General features: G+C 38.8%; 2 protein-coding genes across 3 annotated transcripts in view; one reads left to right on the forward strand and one right to left on the reverse strand.

The window, feature by feature from the left end:
- The window catches only part of calcr (calcitonin receptor), a 120,625-nt gene that overhangs the window by 20,560 nt on the left and 79,930 nt on the right, over positions 1–20,135 (forward strand). The gene's annotated exons all lie outside the window — the stretch shown is intronic.
- LOC124879389 (E3 SUMO-protein ligase ZBED1-like) lies at positions 9,324–10,492 on the reverse strand. Its single transcript, XM_047383934.1, has 2 exons — positions 10,396–10,492; positions 9,324–10,118 (listed from the first exon to the last, which is right to left on the reverse strand). Exon 2 carries the CDS (start codon positions 10,083–10,085, stop codon positions 9,324–9,326), a length of 762 nt encoding a protein of 253 aa, XP_047239890.1. The 5' UTR covers positions 10,086–10,118; positions 10,396–10,492.

Here is a 20,135-nt window from a genome sequence, read left to right on the forward strand (position 1 = left end):
CCAAATATTTTATGTCAGATTTTGGTATGAACTGTGGCAATGCCGTTCTAAAAGTTGAACATTCGTCTGAAGTCTTTGTTTTCATACTTTTGTTGATTTTGACGTATACTTGGACTCACAGTGAAGCTGTGAATGTACAGTGTTGTTAGGCAATTAGGCATTTAGGCCAACAATATAAGACTAATGTAAAAAATACTGAAAAATAATATACCTCTTAATCTTAAGCTTTCTAACTTGAAGGTTTGGGGTCCAAACAGACCGGTGTTCAGACTTTTTCATGATTTCCCCCATCATGATGCTACCCATGCCATATTTCCCAGTGTTTATTGTGTTCTTTTGGTGATATGCTTTGTTCAGTCTGTGCCAAATGTACAAGAGACAAGCATGGTGGAAAAGCAGTTACATAAATTAAGTGGATGGACAGATGTAAAGTACAAATGCAAGCCTAAATAAAATGCTTTTAAGAAAAAACATACATCTACTGCTTAACAAATTAAGTTTGGTACACTGATGTTCCACTACTGAATATTGGATAACATGCAGAATACATTTTTGCACACAAGGTAAGTTTTGCTTACAGAGAGATGCAGAGTGCCTTCAATTCCCTTGAACTTTTTAATCTTTTGTCATGTTACAAACACAAAGTAGCACACAATTGTGAAGTTAAAGGGAGAGTTTTTAGAAACAAAAATCTGTTGCGTACTGGACGTAAACCGCTTTAATCTAATCTAATGCAAATCAGTCTGAGCACATCTTCTCCACAGTGAAACATGGTGGTGGCAGCACCATGCTGTGGGGATGCTTTCATTCAGCAGGGACAACGGAGCAGGGCTCTAAATCTTAACATTTGCAAAAACAATCCAAACTTGTATCTTAAAATCCTGACATTTCGTTTAGAAAAGTATCTATGTTGCAAAACCAAAACAAATGTTTTGGCCACCCCAAAAAATGCAACAAAAGTTTTTACCTTGTATTTCTTTCACTTTCCATGTTAAGCTATTTTTGTTTATGCTACAGCAGACCTGCATCATTAACATATGCTGCTCAGTTGTTACCTTGTACAACCGGTGGCTTTCCCTTTCGCCATTCTTCATCAATTCACCATACCATGTATCATTTATTGACATCAAGAAGTAGTGTTATGAAATAAGTAAAAATGCACCAATTAATCAGCCAGAGTGTGGAAGGAGACGATTTTTCCTTTATTGGTTCTGATTGGGGATTGGAAGGTTGAATACTTATAAATATGTTTTTCCCCTAATCAATAAATGAATCAAAGTAATTACTCCCACCAGCAAGTATTTTAACCGCTTTTTGAGTGTAGTAAAAATAAGATTAAGGATAAAGACATATTCTTTGGTGCCTGAATGAGGTAGTATTATAATTACTTATTTGTTCCTTCCAGTCAAAATTACATCCTTTATCAAACAGCCTGCAGCACACGTTTTTTTTTTTTCTTCCTGTTTTTTGTGTAATTATACTTTGACAAACTCAGACTTTAAGGAAAATTGGAAAGCTATTTTAGGTAGGAAAGACTTGATTGGTACATCTCTAGAAATAAGACATTATTTTCATTGATTATTTAGATATTATCTGGTGGTTAATTAATTATATTAGTTAACAATTAGATTAAGCCTGGAATATATTTTTTGACAGTTTTCATTTGCATATTTGGATTTTAAAAGAACATAGTTTTGGGTGGAAATAAACTCCTTCCCCATCATTTCCTAGCCTCATTGAGTTTAAGAGCAAGAATCATATCTATGATATTATATGTTCATGTGCTGATATACCCATTTGCTGGAATAGAGGAAAAGATGGAGTAAGCTATGACATTCAATACTGGTGAATGTATGGCAAAATTATTCTTCAACATTGTTGGATTTGTTCATATATTCACTATTAAGCACTGATGTTAAAGCCTCCCTTGGTGTATATAATTGCCTGCATGTCAAAATATAAGATTGTTTTAAAAGATTGAATGTAGAACATGTTTTCGCTCCTTTGTGACACGTTTTATACATTTTGCAGCTTATTTATAGAGCTTCTCATGTTGCATATTCACACCCATACCCCAACACAGAGATGTATAAACAAAGCCCATCTGTATGTGCAGAATGCAAATTAGCATAGGATGTAGATGGTGAAACTTTCGACCTACACAAATAAATGAAAAAGCAAGTGAAGCTGTAATCCCTCTCATTTCTCATGTAGACTGAATGCTTTCTAACCCTCAGTCCTCATGCTCTATGTTGGTGATGCTTTTGTGCCACTCAAGATTATTTGCATTTAGCTTATTTTGGAGAAAGGGATTTAGCAAAACCTGTTTATTGTTACTTGGTCTGCTTCAGACAGGAGGATTGCCATTAGCCATTTTCTGTCAGCATCTTAAACTGCATGCACATTCATATTTTCCACATTTCCTCCACTGTGAGACCATTTCAAATGTTAATTTACTTGTTCCCTGGTGGCAAAAAATGTCAGCAATGTTAGGATCGTACAGTATAGGTTGTATGTCTGGAGAAGCTGTGTTTGCATGATTGCTTTCTAGGAAAATGTGTTTCCATATCGGCTTACTATAATCCTATTAGAAAAGGATGATGGTAGAGAAGTTAGAAACAGAACAGTGAGGGTTTTTTGTATTATTAAATAGGTGTCAGCCTGTTACTGTTTTGAAGTCTTGTTGGATCATGCAGGGCTGCCAGTGCCCTCTCAGCCGAAATTACTGTGCTGTTTCTCCATTGTGTTTTAGCCGTGGCTGCTGTAACAGCGATATTTCTGTCAACCACCTCTTGTTTTCCCCTCCCACCCAGCTGGATTTTGTATTATTTTGCAGTGTTTGTTCCACTATACCAGTGTACATCCAGAAGCTATTAGTTGTTCCAATAAGCACCTTCATTTTCCATCAGAAAAACCCCTTACTCACCGATGATCTTTAAACTGTCTTGTTTGAGGGTATGATTTAGAAATAGTGGAGGATGGATGTCTGCCCTCTGGGCTCCTGATCTCATCCAGGGAGATCAATTATCTTTAATTGCAATCCTTGATCTAGAGATGTGGTTATCTTTTGTCTTTGATTTGTAGCACCTCTTCTGTGCAAATACTTCTCCAAGCTGATTTTTGCTGCCGTATTGTGCCTGTTTGTCCAGAGTACTTCCAGCTAACATTTTCAAAATCTCTCCTTTTCATTTTGTGATGCCTTCAATGTGGTGGGTAAAGATAGTCTTCTATCAAGACATGGTAGGCATGCAAGGCAAAGCCTCTAATACCAGTATGAGGAAAGGGATACTGTGAACCAGAACTCACCAAATCCTCCTGGTAAGTGATAGACGGAGGACTGTTATTTTTTCATGGAAATTTGTAAGACTAACAATCTCTTCTGTGCGGTAGATTTTAGAAATTTAAATCTGCTGAATAGCAAATCCAAAACTCACTAGTTATCTGTAATTTAAATTTTAATGAAAAGTGTAAAATATATGTGTTCACAAGAATGTCATGAAGAAATAGGATAAAATCTGAAATGTGTGTTGTGCATTCATATTCATTCTCCTTTATTCTAATATTCCTGTGAGTAGAGAGTTTCCCAACAGCAAAACTACCAAGAAATGTTTGTTCACCTAAAGTGAGTGGTTGAACAAGGAGAGCATCAATCAAAGAAGTAACCAAGTGGCCTTCAGTAACTCTAAGTGGAGGAGTTGCACAGATACAGATTTCATGTGGGAGAATCTGTCAACACTTTTCACTCCACAAATCTGGAGTGGGCAGAAGAAAGCCATTGTTGAAAAAAAATCACTAGAAGTCCTGTTTACAGCTTGGTACAAGCCATGTAGGAGGTGCAGCAAACATTTAAAAAAAGTTGCTTGGGTGAGACCAAAATTGAACTCTTTGCCCTACATGCAGAAGACCAGAAAACCAATATTGCACATCAGGCCTAATGCCTATGGTGAAACATGGTGGCAGCAGCATCATGCAGCAGGGAAGCTTTTTTGCAGCAGAGACAAGAAGGCTAGTAAGAGGTAATGGAAGGATGATGGTGGTAAACACAGGGCAATCATGTTAAAAAACCTGTTGGAGGCTGCAAAAAACATTGAGGCCAGGGTGGAGGTTCACCGTCTAGCAGGACAGTGACCAACATACAGCCAGACCTACAATAAAATGGTTTAGATCAAAGTATGTTGAATGGCCTGATCCAAATCCAGACCTAAATCCAATTGAGAATAAGTGACAAGACCTCTCACTGCTAATTTTCAAAGAAAAAGGGACAAAAATACAGTCTCTAGATATAAAGAGCTGATCGAAACGTACCCCAACTGACCTGCAGCTGTAATTGCAGCAAAGCTTTCTACAAAGTACTGATGAAAAAACATCATCCACACTTTTCAGATTTGATTTGTAATATTCTTAAATACCCTGTTTCATTTTCCTTCCACTTCACCAGTCAGTGCTTTGTGTTGGTCCATCACAAAAACCCCGTAAAAATGTGGTTATGTCACAAAATGTTGAAAGTTCAAGGAGTATAAATACTCTGCAAGGAACTGTGTGGGGGGCAAGTAAAGGGATCCTTATCAAAGTGTATGGAGACCCAGGATTCTAGTTGGTATAGCGGCTTCTTGCAATGCAGGACAGTTTCTTCAAGGCTTCATCAGAATGCCAACTAACAACAGAGGTCATTGGATGTGATGACAGTTTTATTACTGGCCACTTTTACCAAAATTATTGCAACAAAGAGTAAAAAGGTCAGAGGCATGTACAACTACTTAGGAGATCAATATCCAAATGGCAGCAAAAAGCAGCGCGTAGTCATATTGGTTACAACATTTTAGCTATAATAAGATAGTCACAGTGCACTAGCCCTCACCTTTGGTTTTGCAGAGTGACAATCTATAGGAGACTGTGTTATCCCTGATAAACTGAGAAAGTTCAGGGTTAGGTTGGGGCTGCGGTCCAGCCAACCACATCTGGCAGCTGGACAGGACATATTAACATAATGTTCTTCAACCTGGTCAGATAACAAAAAACCTTCCTTTTACATGATCTCTGTAATCTGACCATGCTACAAGGGGTGATTACATTTTTACTCGCCACCTCAGAATCGTACAGTTTTTGTTTTACTTTTTATGACAAAAAAAGACAACCTGAAAACTCTGAAACAATTTCTTCAATATATATATATACATATATATATATATATATATATATATATATATATATATATATATATATATATATAATTTTTTTTCTTTGACGGTGTGTTTGAGATAAAATGAGCTTTCCTTGCTCTGTGACACTAAACCCAAAGCTGGCAGAGGTCATAAAATGAAACTGCAGAGGTCATCTGACATTTACCATCTGTCCTCTGCAGTTTCATTTTAGGAAATGAGAGAAACAAAAGCCTCTGGGTTGGGTGACAGATGTAATACGCAGTCGGTGAAAGTTGAGAGGAAATGAAAAGGGTGAGGAAGGGAGAGGTTGACAATTGAAAGGTCTTTTATCGCCTGAAAATACCTTCTCTTCACTCCCAGATGACTGTAAGCACCTGAGTCTGGTCGTTCTACTGCTGACAGACTCTTAGTATAAAGTGACAGTTAATTGTATCGGGGAGTAAACAGAAAAATAGAGGAAAGATGTTATTACCACAGAAGGAACAGCTCATTTATCCGAACAAAGCTCATAAACAAAGTCTTTTTGTTTACTGATATCACTGGGGTAGATTACTAATCAGTGAATTCTATAATATGTTTGAAAGTTCAGCAAACACAGCTGAGGGGCCTTTTTTCTCATTGGAAATGACAAAATCTTAAGTGGCAACTTGAAATGAAGGTGTATTCTGTCATAAATGAGCATAATATGAACAAGAAGTCTATAAAACCCTGCAAACATTGATATCCCTGAACATTTTTAAAATGTATTTACATTACAGCCAAATATTCAGTGTTTTTTATAAGAACTGTATGTGATAGACCAACACAAATTTTTTCGGTACTCATATCTTTCTTTTGAGCAATCTATTTCTTCTTGTTGCTCTTTTGTAAAGGCCAGAATTGTGGAGAGAAACTGATAGTTGTCAGTGGATCTCTGCAGCTCCTCCAGAGTAGCGTCTCTTCAAAATGTTCTCTTGCCAGGCCAGTTAGGTTATTTAGACAGCCATGCCTTGTGTGCCATCCACAGTTGTGCTATACTCTTTCAATTGTTAGGTTAAAAAGTGCTCCAGGGGAAGTTTAAATCTTGCAGAACTGCTGCATCAAAGGCCTATATATACTCTGCAAGAACAGAAATTTGTTCTCCATCCCAGGGCTTCAAGAACAAAATGGTTTTGTTCTGTGTCATTTGTTTTTGACCCATGTTTTTGACTGTAAAACTGCTTTCATGTGTGGTGTTTGAGAAATATTTAGATTTTTCAGGAATTTTCAAATTAAACTTGAAAAGTTCAAGGGCTCAAATACTTTTGCAAGGCCGTAGAAACTTATCTTATTTCTGCAGCTTCCCCCACGGGGCAGAGAGTCTGTGGGAGATTTCAGGATCACTCAGATGTACTTCACAAACCAGTGAACCTTTGAGGCCTTTGAGAAAGCGTCCTGTCAGCAGGAACCCTCGAGACGTGCAGATTTTAGTGTAAATGAATAACCTGCATGCAAATCAGTTGGGGCTTTGTAACCTCCTAACATCATTAGTGTTGTTATTTTGTTAACCTGAGTGTTTGCCTGACTGGCAATGTTTTACGTCGGATTACTAAATTCCTTTTTTGTATTCTCTTTATTTGGGTATTTATAACTATTTTCATATCAGGTAACAACATTGGTGTTTTGCCCTGGAATGAGGTTAGTGTAGCTACAGGTGGCATTGGTTTAGATTCCCACAAGCAGTTTCCAGCTGTCCAGGAATGAGCCAGCAAGTCCATCTTCATGGTTACTTTTAATCCCCAACCTTCTGTCCCAACATCCTGTTTGATCTGTAACAGTAAAGAGCATGTCTCTGGCGGTATTAAGTTGATTTTCCACAGAAAATGGCCTGTACGGAAACAAAGGTTGCGAAAAAAATATATATCTTTGAGATGCTGACTCCAACATGTTTCAGATGCATGGCACTCCTAATGCTGCTCTCCACAGCTGTCTGCCAGTGCTGAAGATGTTGGGGTTGTGATTTGATTTAGAAGGGTTACAATTTGTTCCATGTTGTCACAACTAAGCCCAGGGAAGGAAATGGTAAGATGGCTCCAATCAGTCTGTTTGGCCAACACTAGACAACTCCATAAAATATATTATATATGCTTCTAGTGCTAGTAAGACGTTTATGCCAGGCGGGAGACAAGTAGAAGGGTGGGAACATGCTTTAGAGCAGCAAAGTGGGCAGTGGATTAAATTTATGTGTCTAAGAATTTGCTGAATAATCCACACATACAGCCGATTTAACCCATTTTGATCTTATTTGGGTCCTAAACAGCAGTTTCATAATGTGCTAATCATCCATTCTAAGCAGTTTGAGATATTCACAATATGATAACTTTGAATAAAAAGATGTCACTTTCATGGGTCAATTTTAAAGGTCATTATACATTTTATTTAAAATGGAAAAGAAATAGTTTTCCCAACTGCTGCTGAAAACATAAAATATTGTTCATTCCAGATATAATAATGGGATCTATAACATTAAACATTAAAGTGCCTAATGTTCAGAATATTTCCCTTTATTTTGCGTTTTATAAAGAAACACACAGATACCAAGTTTAGATTAGTTGGTTAATCAGTAAGGCTATCTGCTCAGGCAACCAGCCAGACGCCATCGGCTTTACAAACATGTCGCTCTCATCTTGCGAACTGAAGCTACCTTAATAAATGTGCACCATGACTGTTTTTATCATGACAGAAAGTACTTCCAATTGGCCTGTTTTAAAACATTATTCTCAAGCAGGCGACAAACACCCGAAGGAAACTCTAATTGGGATAGGGTTGGTAAAATGGGAGCTGGCTCCTTTATTGAATCATATACTGCAAACTGTCTGGAGAGTGCATCAGGTTTAGTGTTCTTAGGTCCAGGTCTGAAAGAAATACAAAGATCAAAACGTGAAAAGATCAAAGACCACCTGGCTGATTCCAACAAGATGGTAAGCATTTCTCAGATCTAGTTTAGAAACTACTGTAGCACCATGAACCGGTTCAAAAGCTGAGGAAAGTAGTGGAAGAGGATACTTGTTGTTATATCTTCTCTCTATGATTACCTGATAACAAAAGGTCAATGGGTTTAATCTGATGTGTAATTTGCTGCAAGGTAAACAAAGCCTCAGGTAAAAACCTGCGAGGGAGCAAAATACAAAGTTACTAGAAGCACATGAACGAAGCCGGAAAAATCAGTAGAGTCTGAGCTTGTTACCACTAAGGCAAACACTCTGGCGTCAAAATGCTGGCAGCCTCCCGCTTAAGTACTCCTCCATGCAATCAGCAGATAGGAAACACCTGTCATCCAGCGCACCTGAGAACTCCAGCATCAACTGTGAAACACTGAATGGTTATCCAGACAAGTACACCACACACACACACACACCAGCACATACACACACACACACACACCAGCACATACACCAACACACACAGACTCAGACTAGGGATGGCGTGATTATCGGTTGGATCGTCTATCGGCGATTGAAGGGTTGGATCATGATTTATTTTTTCAAAGGGCGATCTTTATTAATTAATTTAATGCCGTGCTGGGGATGTAAAATCAATGTTATATGCGCGCTTCTCTGTAATTTAAAATGTTTTAATCATCATCCCCGTGATCTGTGCAATAGAGGGAATAAAATGCGTCTTTCTCTTTTTTCCTTTCACTTTTCTCGGAGTAAGCGCCAACGCGGCTCCTCTTCGTATCTCCGCTCGTCATCTTCTTGCGCTATACTCTGTGCGCCACAAGTGGTGCCGATAGTGCTGTATACACATATAGTCACAAAACGAATAAACCATGACAGGCATACATTTGAACAAGTAACTTTATTACAAATCGAGAGTTACAGTGTGAAATAAACTGGCTTTAATAAATAATGTGTACAAACAAAAAAGCTTAAACGGTAGAATTTCTTAGAAAATGTGAATGTTACCACAAAATAAAATCACTTCAAATATGACGCCTACTTAGGTTTGCCTTTCATAAGAAATTATTTCGAATGAACTTAAAGCTTAAAACATAAAAAAATAGAACATTGCAGCCTGCGTATGATAAACAAATGAAAATAAATATATGACCTACTTTTACAAATTATTTGACAAAAAAACAAGCATGTTAACTTTATCTGGCTTTAGCAGACTGCGGTACCGGGTTACAACATTCCCTGCTTAACTGAATATGCGCTCCGATGGCGTGCTGGTCGCAGGAATGCACAAATATTTCTGTGCAATTTTTGCCATTAAGGGTAAGCGGCTTTCGTTCCTTTTCCACCATTCAAGAGCGTTGGTTTCTCCATCAACTACCTCTTCTTGGAGGTAATTCGCCATTTCCGCCTGCGCTCGCTGCTCAGGAGTTGCAACAGAAGCAGGTCTTATTGTGCCAAGGAGACTGCCAAGTGTTTTCTTCTTTTTGCTTGGCTGAGACTGGGAGAAAGGAGGTGCATCGTCGTCATCCGTAGAGTCCCGCACAGTCACAGGTGGTCCAGAAGTAGTCTGCTTCCAGAACAGCACCATCTCATCCTCCAGCTGGGTTCTGATGTAGTCCAGGTCAATACTGCCCACGTGAGTAGCTTTGTACCGCGGGTCAAGGAGGGCAGCTGTGCGCATTAACTGGATGATCTTGTCGTTGTCATATCTACTGTCAAGTTGCTCCAGGATCGTTTGTTTAATGGCTGCAGTCAGTTTGGCATCGCTCTCTTTTTTCTTGAGAGTATCTTTAAGCAAATGAAGCAGAGGCAGCAGCGATGAGATGGTGACGTCACGCTCACTTGACAAGATGTCTGTAAATTCAGATACAGACTTCAGGCCTTCTGTGACAGCCTCCAGCACGCTTACATCTTGCCAGCTAATGGTTGGTAGTGTGCGCCGACTCCTGTCATCAGCAAAAACCCTTCTGATGTGAGGCAGCAGGGTGAGGATCCTCTCTGTCATGGCATATTTGCTGCCCCAGCGCGTTGCACAATCCTGTTTTATAAGAGAAAATATAATGGGCAAAGGGCAGTTATAGGCTGACTAAAAGCAATGTGCGTATTGTTACTTTCTAAATGCGCTGTCTTCTGTGTGTATGTTTGTATGCAGACACCGATAAAACTATCCTCCAATCTATGTTATGTTATTATTGGTAATAATACAGTGGCAACACTAAGCTAGTGATGAAATTGTACATTTTTAACAGAAAACATATGATTGAAACTGAGTTTGTTATCGCTTGGTGGGATAACGGCTATATGTTAATACTTACAGTTATTAAAGAAAGCGGTTTCTTTATCCCCTGTTGCTCTTGCTCTTTCCTGAGTTGCTGTCGCCTTTGCCAACTGTGTGAAAAGGCTCCATTTATTTGGCGACAAACTCCGAAAGCCCGGTCCATTTTGTTTTTTTCTTTATTCAAGGCATTGTTGACGGCTAAGTTCAAATTATGCCCGAAACAACTGATCCATGGCCACTCAAGATCACGAACAGCTGCAACAATGTTGGCTCCGTTGTTGCTTGTAATGCAGATGACTTTCTCTTCTCCTATTCCCCATGCTTGCAACCCATCCTGGAGTGCTTCAGCTAGCACCGCCGCGGTGTGACTCTCTGGGGTAAAAGCTGTCTCGAGACATTTGGATTTTAATGTCCAGTCTTTTGAGACATAGTGCGCAGTTATGGACATATAAGGAGACATGTTAATGCTTGACCACATATCCGTAGTCAAAGTAATGAAGTTGGCCTCTTTTAATTCATCAACTATTTCCCCTCTCAGCTGTTCATACAGTTTTGGCACAGCAGTCTCCGAGAAATATTTCCTCCCAGGCGGTTCATACTGCGCATCCAGTGTAGTCAACATTTTTTTTAAACTTTCTCTTTCAACCGCCTGAAATGGGACACACTCCTTCGCCAGAAATCTTGCAACAGCTGTTGTACACTTGGTCCATCTTTCGCTGCCTGGCCTGTATTTAGTTGATTTAGCAAAAGCTGCTGATATTGTGGGCTGCCCCCGTGGCTGTCCCCCAGAAGCACCTGCAGCGCTGCTGGTTGGAGGCAGTTTTGCGGCCTCGGCGGGGTGATGGACTCGAATGTGCGCGAATAAATTTGTGGTTTGCCTATCCTTCGCAGGCACACATAATTTGCATAATGTGCAAATAGGCTGTGTTAGGTCTTGAGGCTCACCGTTAGCATTTGGATAGAACCTAAAATATGCCCAAATAACCGACTTAGCATTCTTTTTGGGCACCAAATTGCTGTCTGAGTCCGCCATGTTTTCGGCACCAAGATTTTTTTTTTTGATGACATAATTGCGCCCGCCCCATCAGCCGATTGGATCGTCTATCGGCGATAGCCAGTGACCTCGATCTTACGATCAGAAAATAGGGTGATTTCCCATCCCTAACTCAGACTCTGACTAAAACCTTACAAGAAAAATAATAAGAAAACCCAAAAACATCCACAAATCATAAAATATTCACTTTTCCACACAAGTTGCACTTACTGGATATTTTCTCTTTTTCTGACATTTCTCTGTTATTGCATATTTGTCAATTCCTCATGGTTGTCCATAACAATCCTAACAGATCAGCAGTTTTCTGAAGTACCAGCCTGATTGGCACCAACAACAACATCACGTTCAGTGTCACTTAAATCCCCTATATTCCCCATTCTAATGCTTGTACTGAAAAAGCTTCACCCTAATGCTTAAACGTATTAAGATGCCACTATGTAATTGCCTGTTTTGCTGTTTTAGTCATCACGCAATTGTACAGGTATACCTAATAAAGTGGCAATTGAATGAATGCAGCACTTTCTTTTGCACGGATACACACCCATAATTATTTTAAGACCTAAGTGGGAGTTAATAGTCTTACCCAAGGACATATCTACATGTGGTGGGGCTGAGGCTCAAACCACCAATCCTCTGAATGCAAGATGGCCACTTTCCACTGAACCACAACCGTTGGAAAGAAACCCGAAAGGGAATTGTTTCCATTATTAATCTGCCTTCATAATTCCTCCTCCCTGTCCTGTCTGCTCATTTAATTTCTTTCTGGCCTAGCAGGGGAAGTGTGTGGGATGTCAAGGCATTAGAGATCACATATAAATCACTGCTTTACATAGAGCCTGGGAGAGTCTGTCTAATAGAAGGAGTTACATCATGAAATGCGGTTACACCGGAGCACACAAGGTTCCCATGCATCATTACTTTTGAGACTAAATAAATAACTAAATTGATAACAAAAACAACGACAACAATAATAATAATAACACATTTTTGAAACCAATGACAAGTTGCAAACTCTTTAAGACAGATCACATTATGTGCAACATGATGACAGTCTAATCAAGTCAGACAGTGCAAACAATGTTTGTGTATTCAGTTGCATCTTAATTTGTTTACTCATCATGAAACTGAGTTTCACTGTCATAACCTGTTTGGTTTCCACTGGTTAAATTTATCCACATTCTTTGGTTGTCAGGCATACAGACAAAAAATGACTGCTCAGTCGTTCCTCACTGCAACACGACTGTCATTGGTAATGATGTGTCTTCACCTGGACACAATCTGCTAAAGGAATTAGCTACGAAGAGATGATGTGTTTAGAAAGAATCACTCTGCAGACATCACACATATTATCCAAGCTAATTAGCAGCGTTGCAACATTGATTGTATGGATACTTTCATTTAGATCTGACTATATCTAAGTAAGAGCTGATTCATGATTTTAACTTTTAACTTTTATTTTCTTTATTAAAAAGACACCCGACCCAACACATTAAATCACAGCAGTTGTAAAAATTTTGAAACTTTGGTAGGCAGACGTAAAGATAAAATAAATATTTCATTACAGAGCAGGCTTTCATGGAAACCTAGACTTAGAAATATTTCAGTACACCAGGACTAGTGTCTTTCATATTTTAGAGGTTTAACCTGGTTCAACACCTGAATCAAATCAGTAGTTAATTACCAATCCTCTGCAGAACTTGGTGACATGCTGAGAAGGTAATTCCACCAATAGAATCAACATCAAGGTTCCCATGAACATTGGAAGAAAAACAAGCCCTCAGTATCATAGATCCTCCACCATACCTAACAGAGGCAGGAGGTGCCTTTCCCCACATTGATCTTGTTTCACACCAAACCCACCTAAAGTGCTTGTTGCCCACAAGGTAAACTTTAATCTAATCTGACCAAAGCACACAGCTCCAGATAAAATCTCAGTAGCATTTTCACAAATGCCACACTTTTGTTTGCTGACATGCCTTCCAAACGGCTTGCAAATGCTGTGCCTAACGATTGTTATGGTGACTTAGCAACCCCAGTATACCATTCTTCTGTGCAGTTGTCTAACAGTGAGCTTTGGAGATTGTTTTACCTACTTTACCATCATCTATCGTGGCAAGTAAAGCTCCTCTTTCCCATTTTGACCAAGGTAAAACACATTTAGGCTTTTTACACATGGTGCCAATAGGTAAGCAGGGTGCTATAAAACCTCACCAACACATTAAAATGTAAATTTTTTTAATGTCAATAAAAAATTGAGGATTAAATAAAGGTTTGTTGACTATGCCTTTTTGGAAAGTGAGGGATTATTCCAGATAGACAATAAGCAGGGATATAGCTTTTTTTGTATTTAAATATGGTGTGCCAAAAATGTACAAAAATATGAAAGCCAAATAATGTATATTAACATTACAATCATATTGGATGTTATCCAAGTATAGTGAAAAATCACTTCAGTGAAAACCACATTTGATACTGTGCTTTCTTGGTATTCCGTGTTATATAAACAGCAGGATGGAAAATATTGAAAAGGATAACCCAAAAAGAAGGGCTGAAAATTTTACAGGTCACCATAACAAGAGCCTATTCAAAGAATGTGCTCACTGCTCAATTGTTTGGATCTTCCAATGTTGTCTCAAATAGAAGTAGAGCCTAGAAAATGCTGCTGAAAATTAGAGGAAAAAAGCAAATGTATTTTGAAAGAATACAGAGCTTTTAGATGGGGAGATTGTAGAAAAAGGGAGGGAATGCAAGGACAAGAGGGAGCTGGAGTGAAAACAGAAGGGAATGGATGAGCGAGATACAGAAAAATGAGGTGATAGGGGAAATAGATTATAGCAGTAAAAGATATACGGAGGTAAAAATAGACCAGAGAGGAAATGAGAATGCAGAGAAAAACTAGGTTTGGTTGAAGAGAAGCAGAGAGAAAATAACACAAGCTCCTTCTTTTTTACCTTAATTGGAAAGAACAGTATTTCGGTTTTTTTTACACAGAAAATAAAAAGATCAGGTCAAAATGCAAACTTTCTACTGCTTTCTTCGTTTATTGTTCCGGCTTCAAGTAAGCATGATCTCTTGAAAAAGTCAAGCTTGGCATGTGAAGTTTTTATCCCACTGGATTTCACAGAAACGCATGAAAAAATCTCATTACAACACATTACATAAGGGCGACAAATAGGTTGAAAATACTTGCCCCATTTAATTAATCCTCATTAGGAAAGTAGCAGATTAATTATGGAATCATGCCATTTATCTTTCTGGATTGTTGGAAATATCTTAGTCAATGGGAAAAATGTAAAGAACAAAACCTACTAGTCAGAAGAAAAGAGAGCAAACAACCCATTTTACATAATAAATTGTAAAGAATACCAGTAATCACTTCAAGCCTCAGATTATTTAGGTTTAAGAGGAAAAAAAACTATGCTTATTAAGCCACCAAAATTTGTTGTTTATGGATGAAACAAATAATTTAAGCACCTTGATCTTACAAAAATACAAGTTAGCCTGCTTTCTGCTCACCTCTGGTTTGGGGTGAGCTGGACCGCAGAGTGAAGGCAAAAGGGCCAACAAGTGCTAAACATCTCTGGGAACTCCTTCAAGACTGTTAGAAAACCATTTCAGTGACTACCTCTTGAAGCTCATCAACAGAATGCCAAGAGTGTGCGGAGCAGTAATCAAAGCAAAAAGTGGCTACTTTGAAGAACCTAGAATATAAGACATATTTTCAGTTGTTTCACACTTTTTTGTTCAGTATATAATTCCACATGTGTTAATTCATAGTTTTGATGCCTTCAATGTGAAGCTACAATATTCATAGTCATGAAAATAAAGAAAACTCTTTGAATGAGAAGGTGTGTCCAAACTTTTGGTCTGTACTGTATGTATTGATTACCAGCCAGTTTTTAGTACATTCTCAGAATCCATACATGTAATGCAATACAGAAAATTCTATTTAGTTTTATTCGCTTGCACAGACTACAAGGCGATCTAAAATAAATAAAATTGAGTTAGGAAAACATATGGGCCGAAAACAAGAGAGACAACAATATCTGACTTCCTTCTAATGTTTAAAGTTACACAAAGACTGATGAATAAAAGCAAATAAAGAGACCAATGTATGCTAATGTCAGCATATCTACAAAACAACTACGTTCTTTTGTGCTCACTAATTTAACTATGGAGCTTGGTAAAACGATAAAAGATTACAGATTGACATTTAAATCAGATGGTTATATGTGCAGCGTGCTCACCTTGTGATAGACCTTTAATTCAGATGGTTACTATAGTTTGTTGCACTAGAATGTTACCACCTAACATTCTCAGTATTTCCCCTTTTTCAATTAAATTAATTATTATTATTATTATTATTATTTGTAAACAGCAAGTGTCTGTGCATTGAGACGGAACCACAAAGTAAATGCATCCAAGCTGGCAGATAGCAGCACCCTAATCGTTTATTTGTACTAATAATCTTAGCTGTTAAGGTCAAATGTTACCCATGTGATTCTGCACTGGTTGTCTGCATCACCTTTGTCTGCCTGGGCTGCAGCTTTTAGGAGGATTGGTTTCACCTGCTCCTTCCTAGCCAGCTCCCTAATTACTCCTCATCTGCTCCACCTGTGCTTCTGCTTTTATAAGGAGCTCTCTGACAGATAACCAGTGCCAGATTATCGATAGCCTTTGTGTGATTAGTATCCAGTCCTTCCTTGCCTGTCTGCCTGATCGGATCTCGTTTTGATTCACGGATTTCCTGCTCTGCCTTGCCCATGTCGGATACTTCATTGGCTTCTCCTTTCTGGACAAACGACCTTGCTTCTGCCTCCTCACCAACCCTCTCTGCCTAACCCTTGGATCTGTAGTCAAGTCAGGTCAAATTTATTTATATAGCGCTTTTCAGCAACAAGGCATTCAAGGCGCTGTATATAAGGAAAAACATTACAATGATACAAAAAATCAAACAACAGAGGCAATTAAAAAAAATAAAGAGAATAGAATGATGGATAAGAAAACAAAAGGAAAATTGGCCTAAAAACTTAACTAATAATGTTTAGATAACACATCCAAAGACCACTCTAAACAAATAAGTTTTTATTCTTGATTTAAAGCAACTTAGGGTTTTGGCGCTTTTACAGTTTTCTGGGAGTTTATTCCAGATTAGTGGAGCATAAGAACTAAAAGCTGCTTCTCCATGTTTGGTTCTGGTCCAGAAGACCTGAGAGGTCTGGGTGGTTGATACACTGACTACAAGTCTGTAATGTATTTTGGTGCTAAGTCATTCAGTGATTTATAGACTAACATAAGTATTTTAAAGTCTATTCTCTGAGCTACAGGGAGTCAGTGTAAGGACTTTAGAACCGGGTGATGTGCTCCACTTTCTTAGTTCTAGTGAGGACACGGGCAGCAGCGTTCTGGATCAACTGCAGCTGTCTGATCGACTTTTTAGGCAGACCTGTGAAGACACCGTTGCAGTAATCAATTCTACTAAAGATGAACGCATGAATTAGTTTTTCAAGGTCCTGCTGAGACATTAGTCCTTTAATCCTGGAGATGTTCTTTAGGTGATAGAAGGCCGACCTTGTTACTGTCTTTATGTACTTCTGAAGGTTCAGGTCGTAGTCACGTTTCGAGCGTGACTGGTGGTTTCTAGCTGTATTAACTGAAGCTGTGTGCTAACTTTTAACACTAGGACTCCCAGAATTCTAACACTACTAGAACTCCCAAGCCCGTCAATTTGACGGCAAGCATTCTGGATGCGAGGCGGTGATGACGTCATCGCATTACATTGATCAGAATGCTAAAGGTTTTCTTGCACACTATAAAATTATGATTCTGACAAGAATTAATAATAGTATCTGATCAAAACCTATTAAATTTTATTACTATTTATAAATAATACAGAAAAATAATACAGAGTAGTGGGTACATTTTAAAAAAAAGCTTTACTAATCTGACCAAAAGCTGGACAGCTCCATGTTACGCCCACCTTTCACTCCGTGGACATAAACTAGTGCTAAAAATGCCTTCATCTCATCCACACTTATGTCTGAGGAGGAATCATCTCCTAAAACCCTGCGGGCCTCAGCCACGGCGCAGCCCTGAACGTGGATGAGCATTTCGGCATCCTCCAAGCAGAGGAACGCGGTCTGGGCATCTTGGATCTGGCGCTCTGTCAACGCGTTCAGGCTCTGACGCCTCCCTCTAATTTCTTCCTCCCCTACCACTGTCCACACAGTACCATCCTTTCCTATCTCCTCCGCCTTCCCAGGTGTGCGCTCGTCTTGCAATGAAAACGCTGTAAAGCGCAGAATAGATTATTGTTACTGGGCTACTATATCTATGACCTAACTTATTGTTTATTTCTATTTCCATTATTAGTACCTTGTTTTTTAGCTTCTCTCCTGCCAGGGAGCTGGTTTTGCTGGGTTTATAGCTGGGCACTGGGCACTTGGCTCGTCTCCCTGTCTCTGGACCTGCGCTGATTGTTGCACTGTTGCTGTAGTTTATATATTATTAGTTTACTAATCTATAAACTATAGCCTAAAATGATAAAATCGTTACATAGGCTAGGCTTTTACTTCCTTGAAATAATGCGCCACAACCTCCTGTTAATGGGACGACTCGTGTTTTTCAGCCGGGGGAGGTAATGCTGTACCAGAAAGGCCGACCCAGTTTTCCAGGTGCTCTAATAAAATGGAGTGATCAACAGTGTCGAATGCTGCACTAATGTCCAAAAATACCAGCACTGTGGTTCTTCCACAGTCTGCATTTATCGGATGTCATTGAACACCTTGACAAGAGCAGTCTCTGTACTGTGGTGAGCACGGAAACCTGACTGGAAGACATCGAAGCAGTTGGTCATTGTTAGGAAGTTTTTTAACTGCTGAAACACAGCTTTTTCAATAATCCTGCTGATGAAGGGGAGGTTTGATATAGGCCTGTTGTTCTGTAGTAGCAGCTTGTCCAAGTTGCTCTTTTTCAATAGAGGTTTGATAATTGCTGTTTTCAAGACCTTGGGGAAAACACCTGACAAAAGGGATGCGTTTATTATTTGTGTTAAATCAGATGTTATTATGGGCAAAGCTTTCTTAAGGAAAGATTTGGGTAAAACATCAAGAGAGCAGGAACAAGAGCTTAGTTGGCGTATGATTTCTTCTAACTTTTTGTAGTTTATTTGGTGAAATTGGGAAATTTTGTCAAAATCAGTTCTAGTTGGAGACAACATTGGTACTAGAGTTGATGTGGATGTGCTGACTGCCCCTCTGATCTTTTGGGTTTGTTCAGTGAAGAAGCAAATTCATTGCAGGCCCTGGTAGAGTGGAGTTCAGATGCTACAGTTACAGGAGGGTTTGTTAACCGGTCGACCGTGGCAAATAATGCACAAGCATTGTTAATGTTTTTGCTGAGGATCTCAGAAAAGAAAGATTCCCTTCCATTTTTCAGTTGTAGGTTATATCTGTATAGTCTCTCTTTATAGATAATATAGTGAACCTGGAGTCCAGTCTTTCGCTACCTGCGTTCAGCTTTTCGACACTCCTTTTTTTCACTTCTGACTGGTGGAGCATTTCTCCATGGAGACATTTTGTTCCCAGAAACGACTTTCACTTTAATTGGAGCAATTGAATCAATGATGTCCGTGATTTTAGAAAGACAGTTTTCTACCAGCTCATCTACAGTGTTGTAAGGCAAAGTGAAGGTAGAAGAGTAAATCTGGTTAAAGGTTTCAGCAGCACCGTCCTTAAAGATGCGTTTTCTTATCATGTCTCTTTGGCAAACTGAGCCATTGCAGATGATGCTTTCAAAAATAACCGAAAAGTGGTCATATAAGGAAACATCAGTTACAGACACCTTGGAAATGTTTAGACCCTTAGTGATGATCAAGTCCAAAATATGTCCCTGTTTGTGCGTTTGCTGTTTAACATGCTGAGTCAAACCAAACTTTCTAAGAGTGTCACATAGATCTATTGCACTTCTGTCTTCAGGATTGTCCATGTGAATGTTGAAGTCTCCCACAATAATTAAACAGTCATAATCAACACATATCACAGATAAAAGCTCATTAAAATCACTGAAAAGGTTTGTTTTGGACTTAGGAGGCCTGTAAATATTCAACAACATGGTTCAGACCAACCTCTTTACCTGGAGAGCCAAATATTCAAAAGAGTCAAATTTCCACGGAAATACTTTTTTACACTTTAGTAAATTTTTTAACAAAGTGGCCACCCCTCCACCTTTTCTTTGCTGTCTGCTCTCACAAAGAAAATTGTAGATCGTAGGTGTCGACTCCATCAGAATGGGAGCTTCATTAATTTCATGTAGCCATGTTTCTGTTAAAAACATAACATCAAGATCGTGGTCAGTAATGAAGTCATTGATTATTAAGACAGTGTCTCGCCCATGGCCAAAATTGAATAGATTAAAAAATAATCTAAAAGGAGGAAATCAGGAAAATCTCATAGAAATAAACACAACTCAGACAAAAAAGAAAAATAAATCAATTAAATGTGGCTTACTGAACATATGATCTCTCTCTTGAAAGACTTTGTTAGTTAGTGACCTGATTTGTGACAATCAGATTGATTTATTTTGCCTCACAGAAAACGGGTGCAGCAAGAGGATTATGTTACTATAAATGAGTGAACTCCTACTAATTATTTAAATTTTCACATTCCTCAAAATACTGGGTGAGGAGGAGTAGCAACCATCTTTCAGTCCGATTTATTGACTAG

The sequence above is a fragment of the Girardinichthys multiradiatus genome, chromosome 13 (assembly GCF_021462225.1).
Source record: "Girardinichthys multiradiatus isolate DD_20200921_A chromosome 13, DD_fGirMul_XY1, whole genome shotgun sequence".
NCBI classification, from domain to species: domain Eukaryota; kingdom Metazoa; phylum Chordata; class Actinopteri; order Cyprinodontiformes; family Goodeidae; genus Girardinichthys; species Girardinichthys multiradiatus.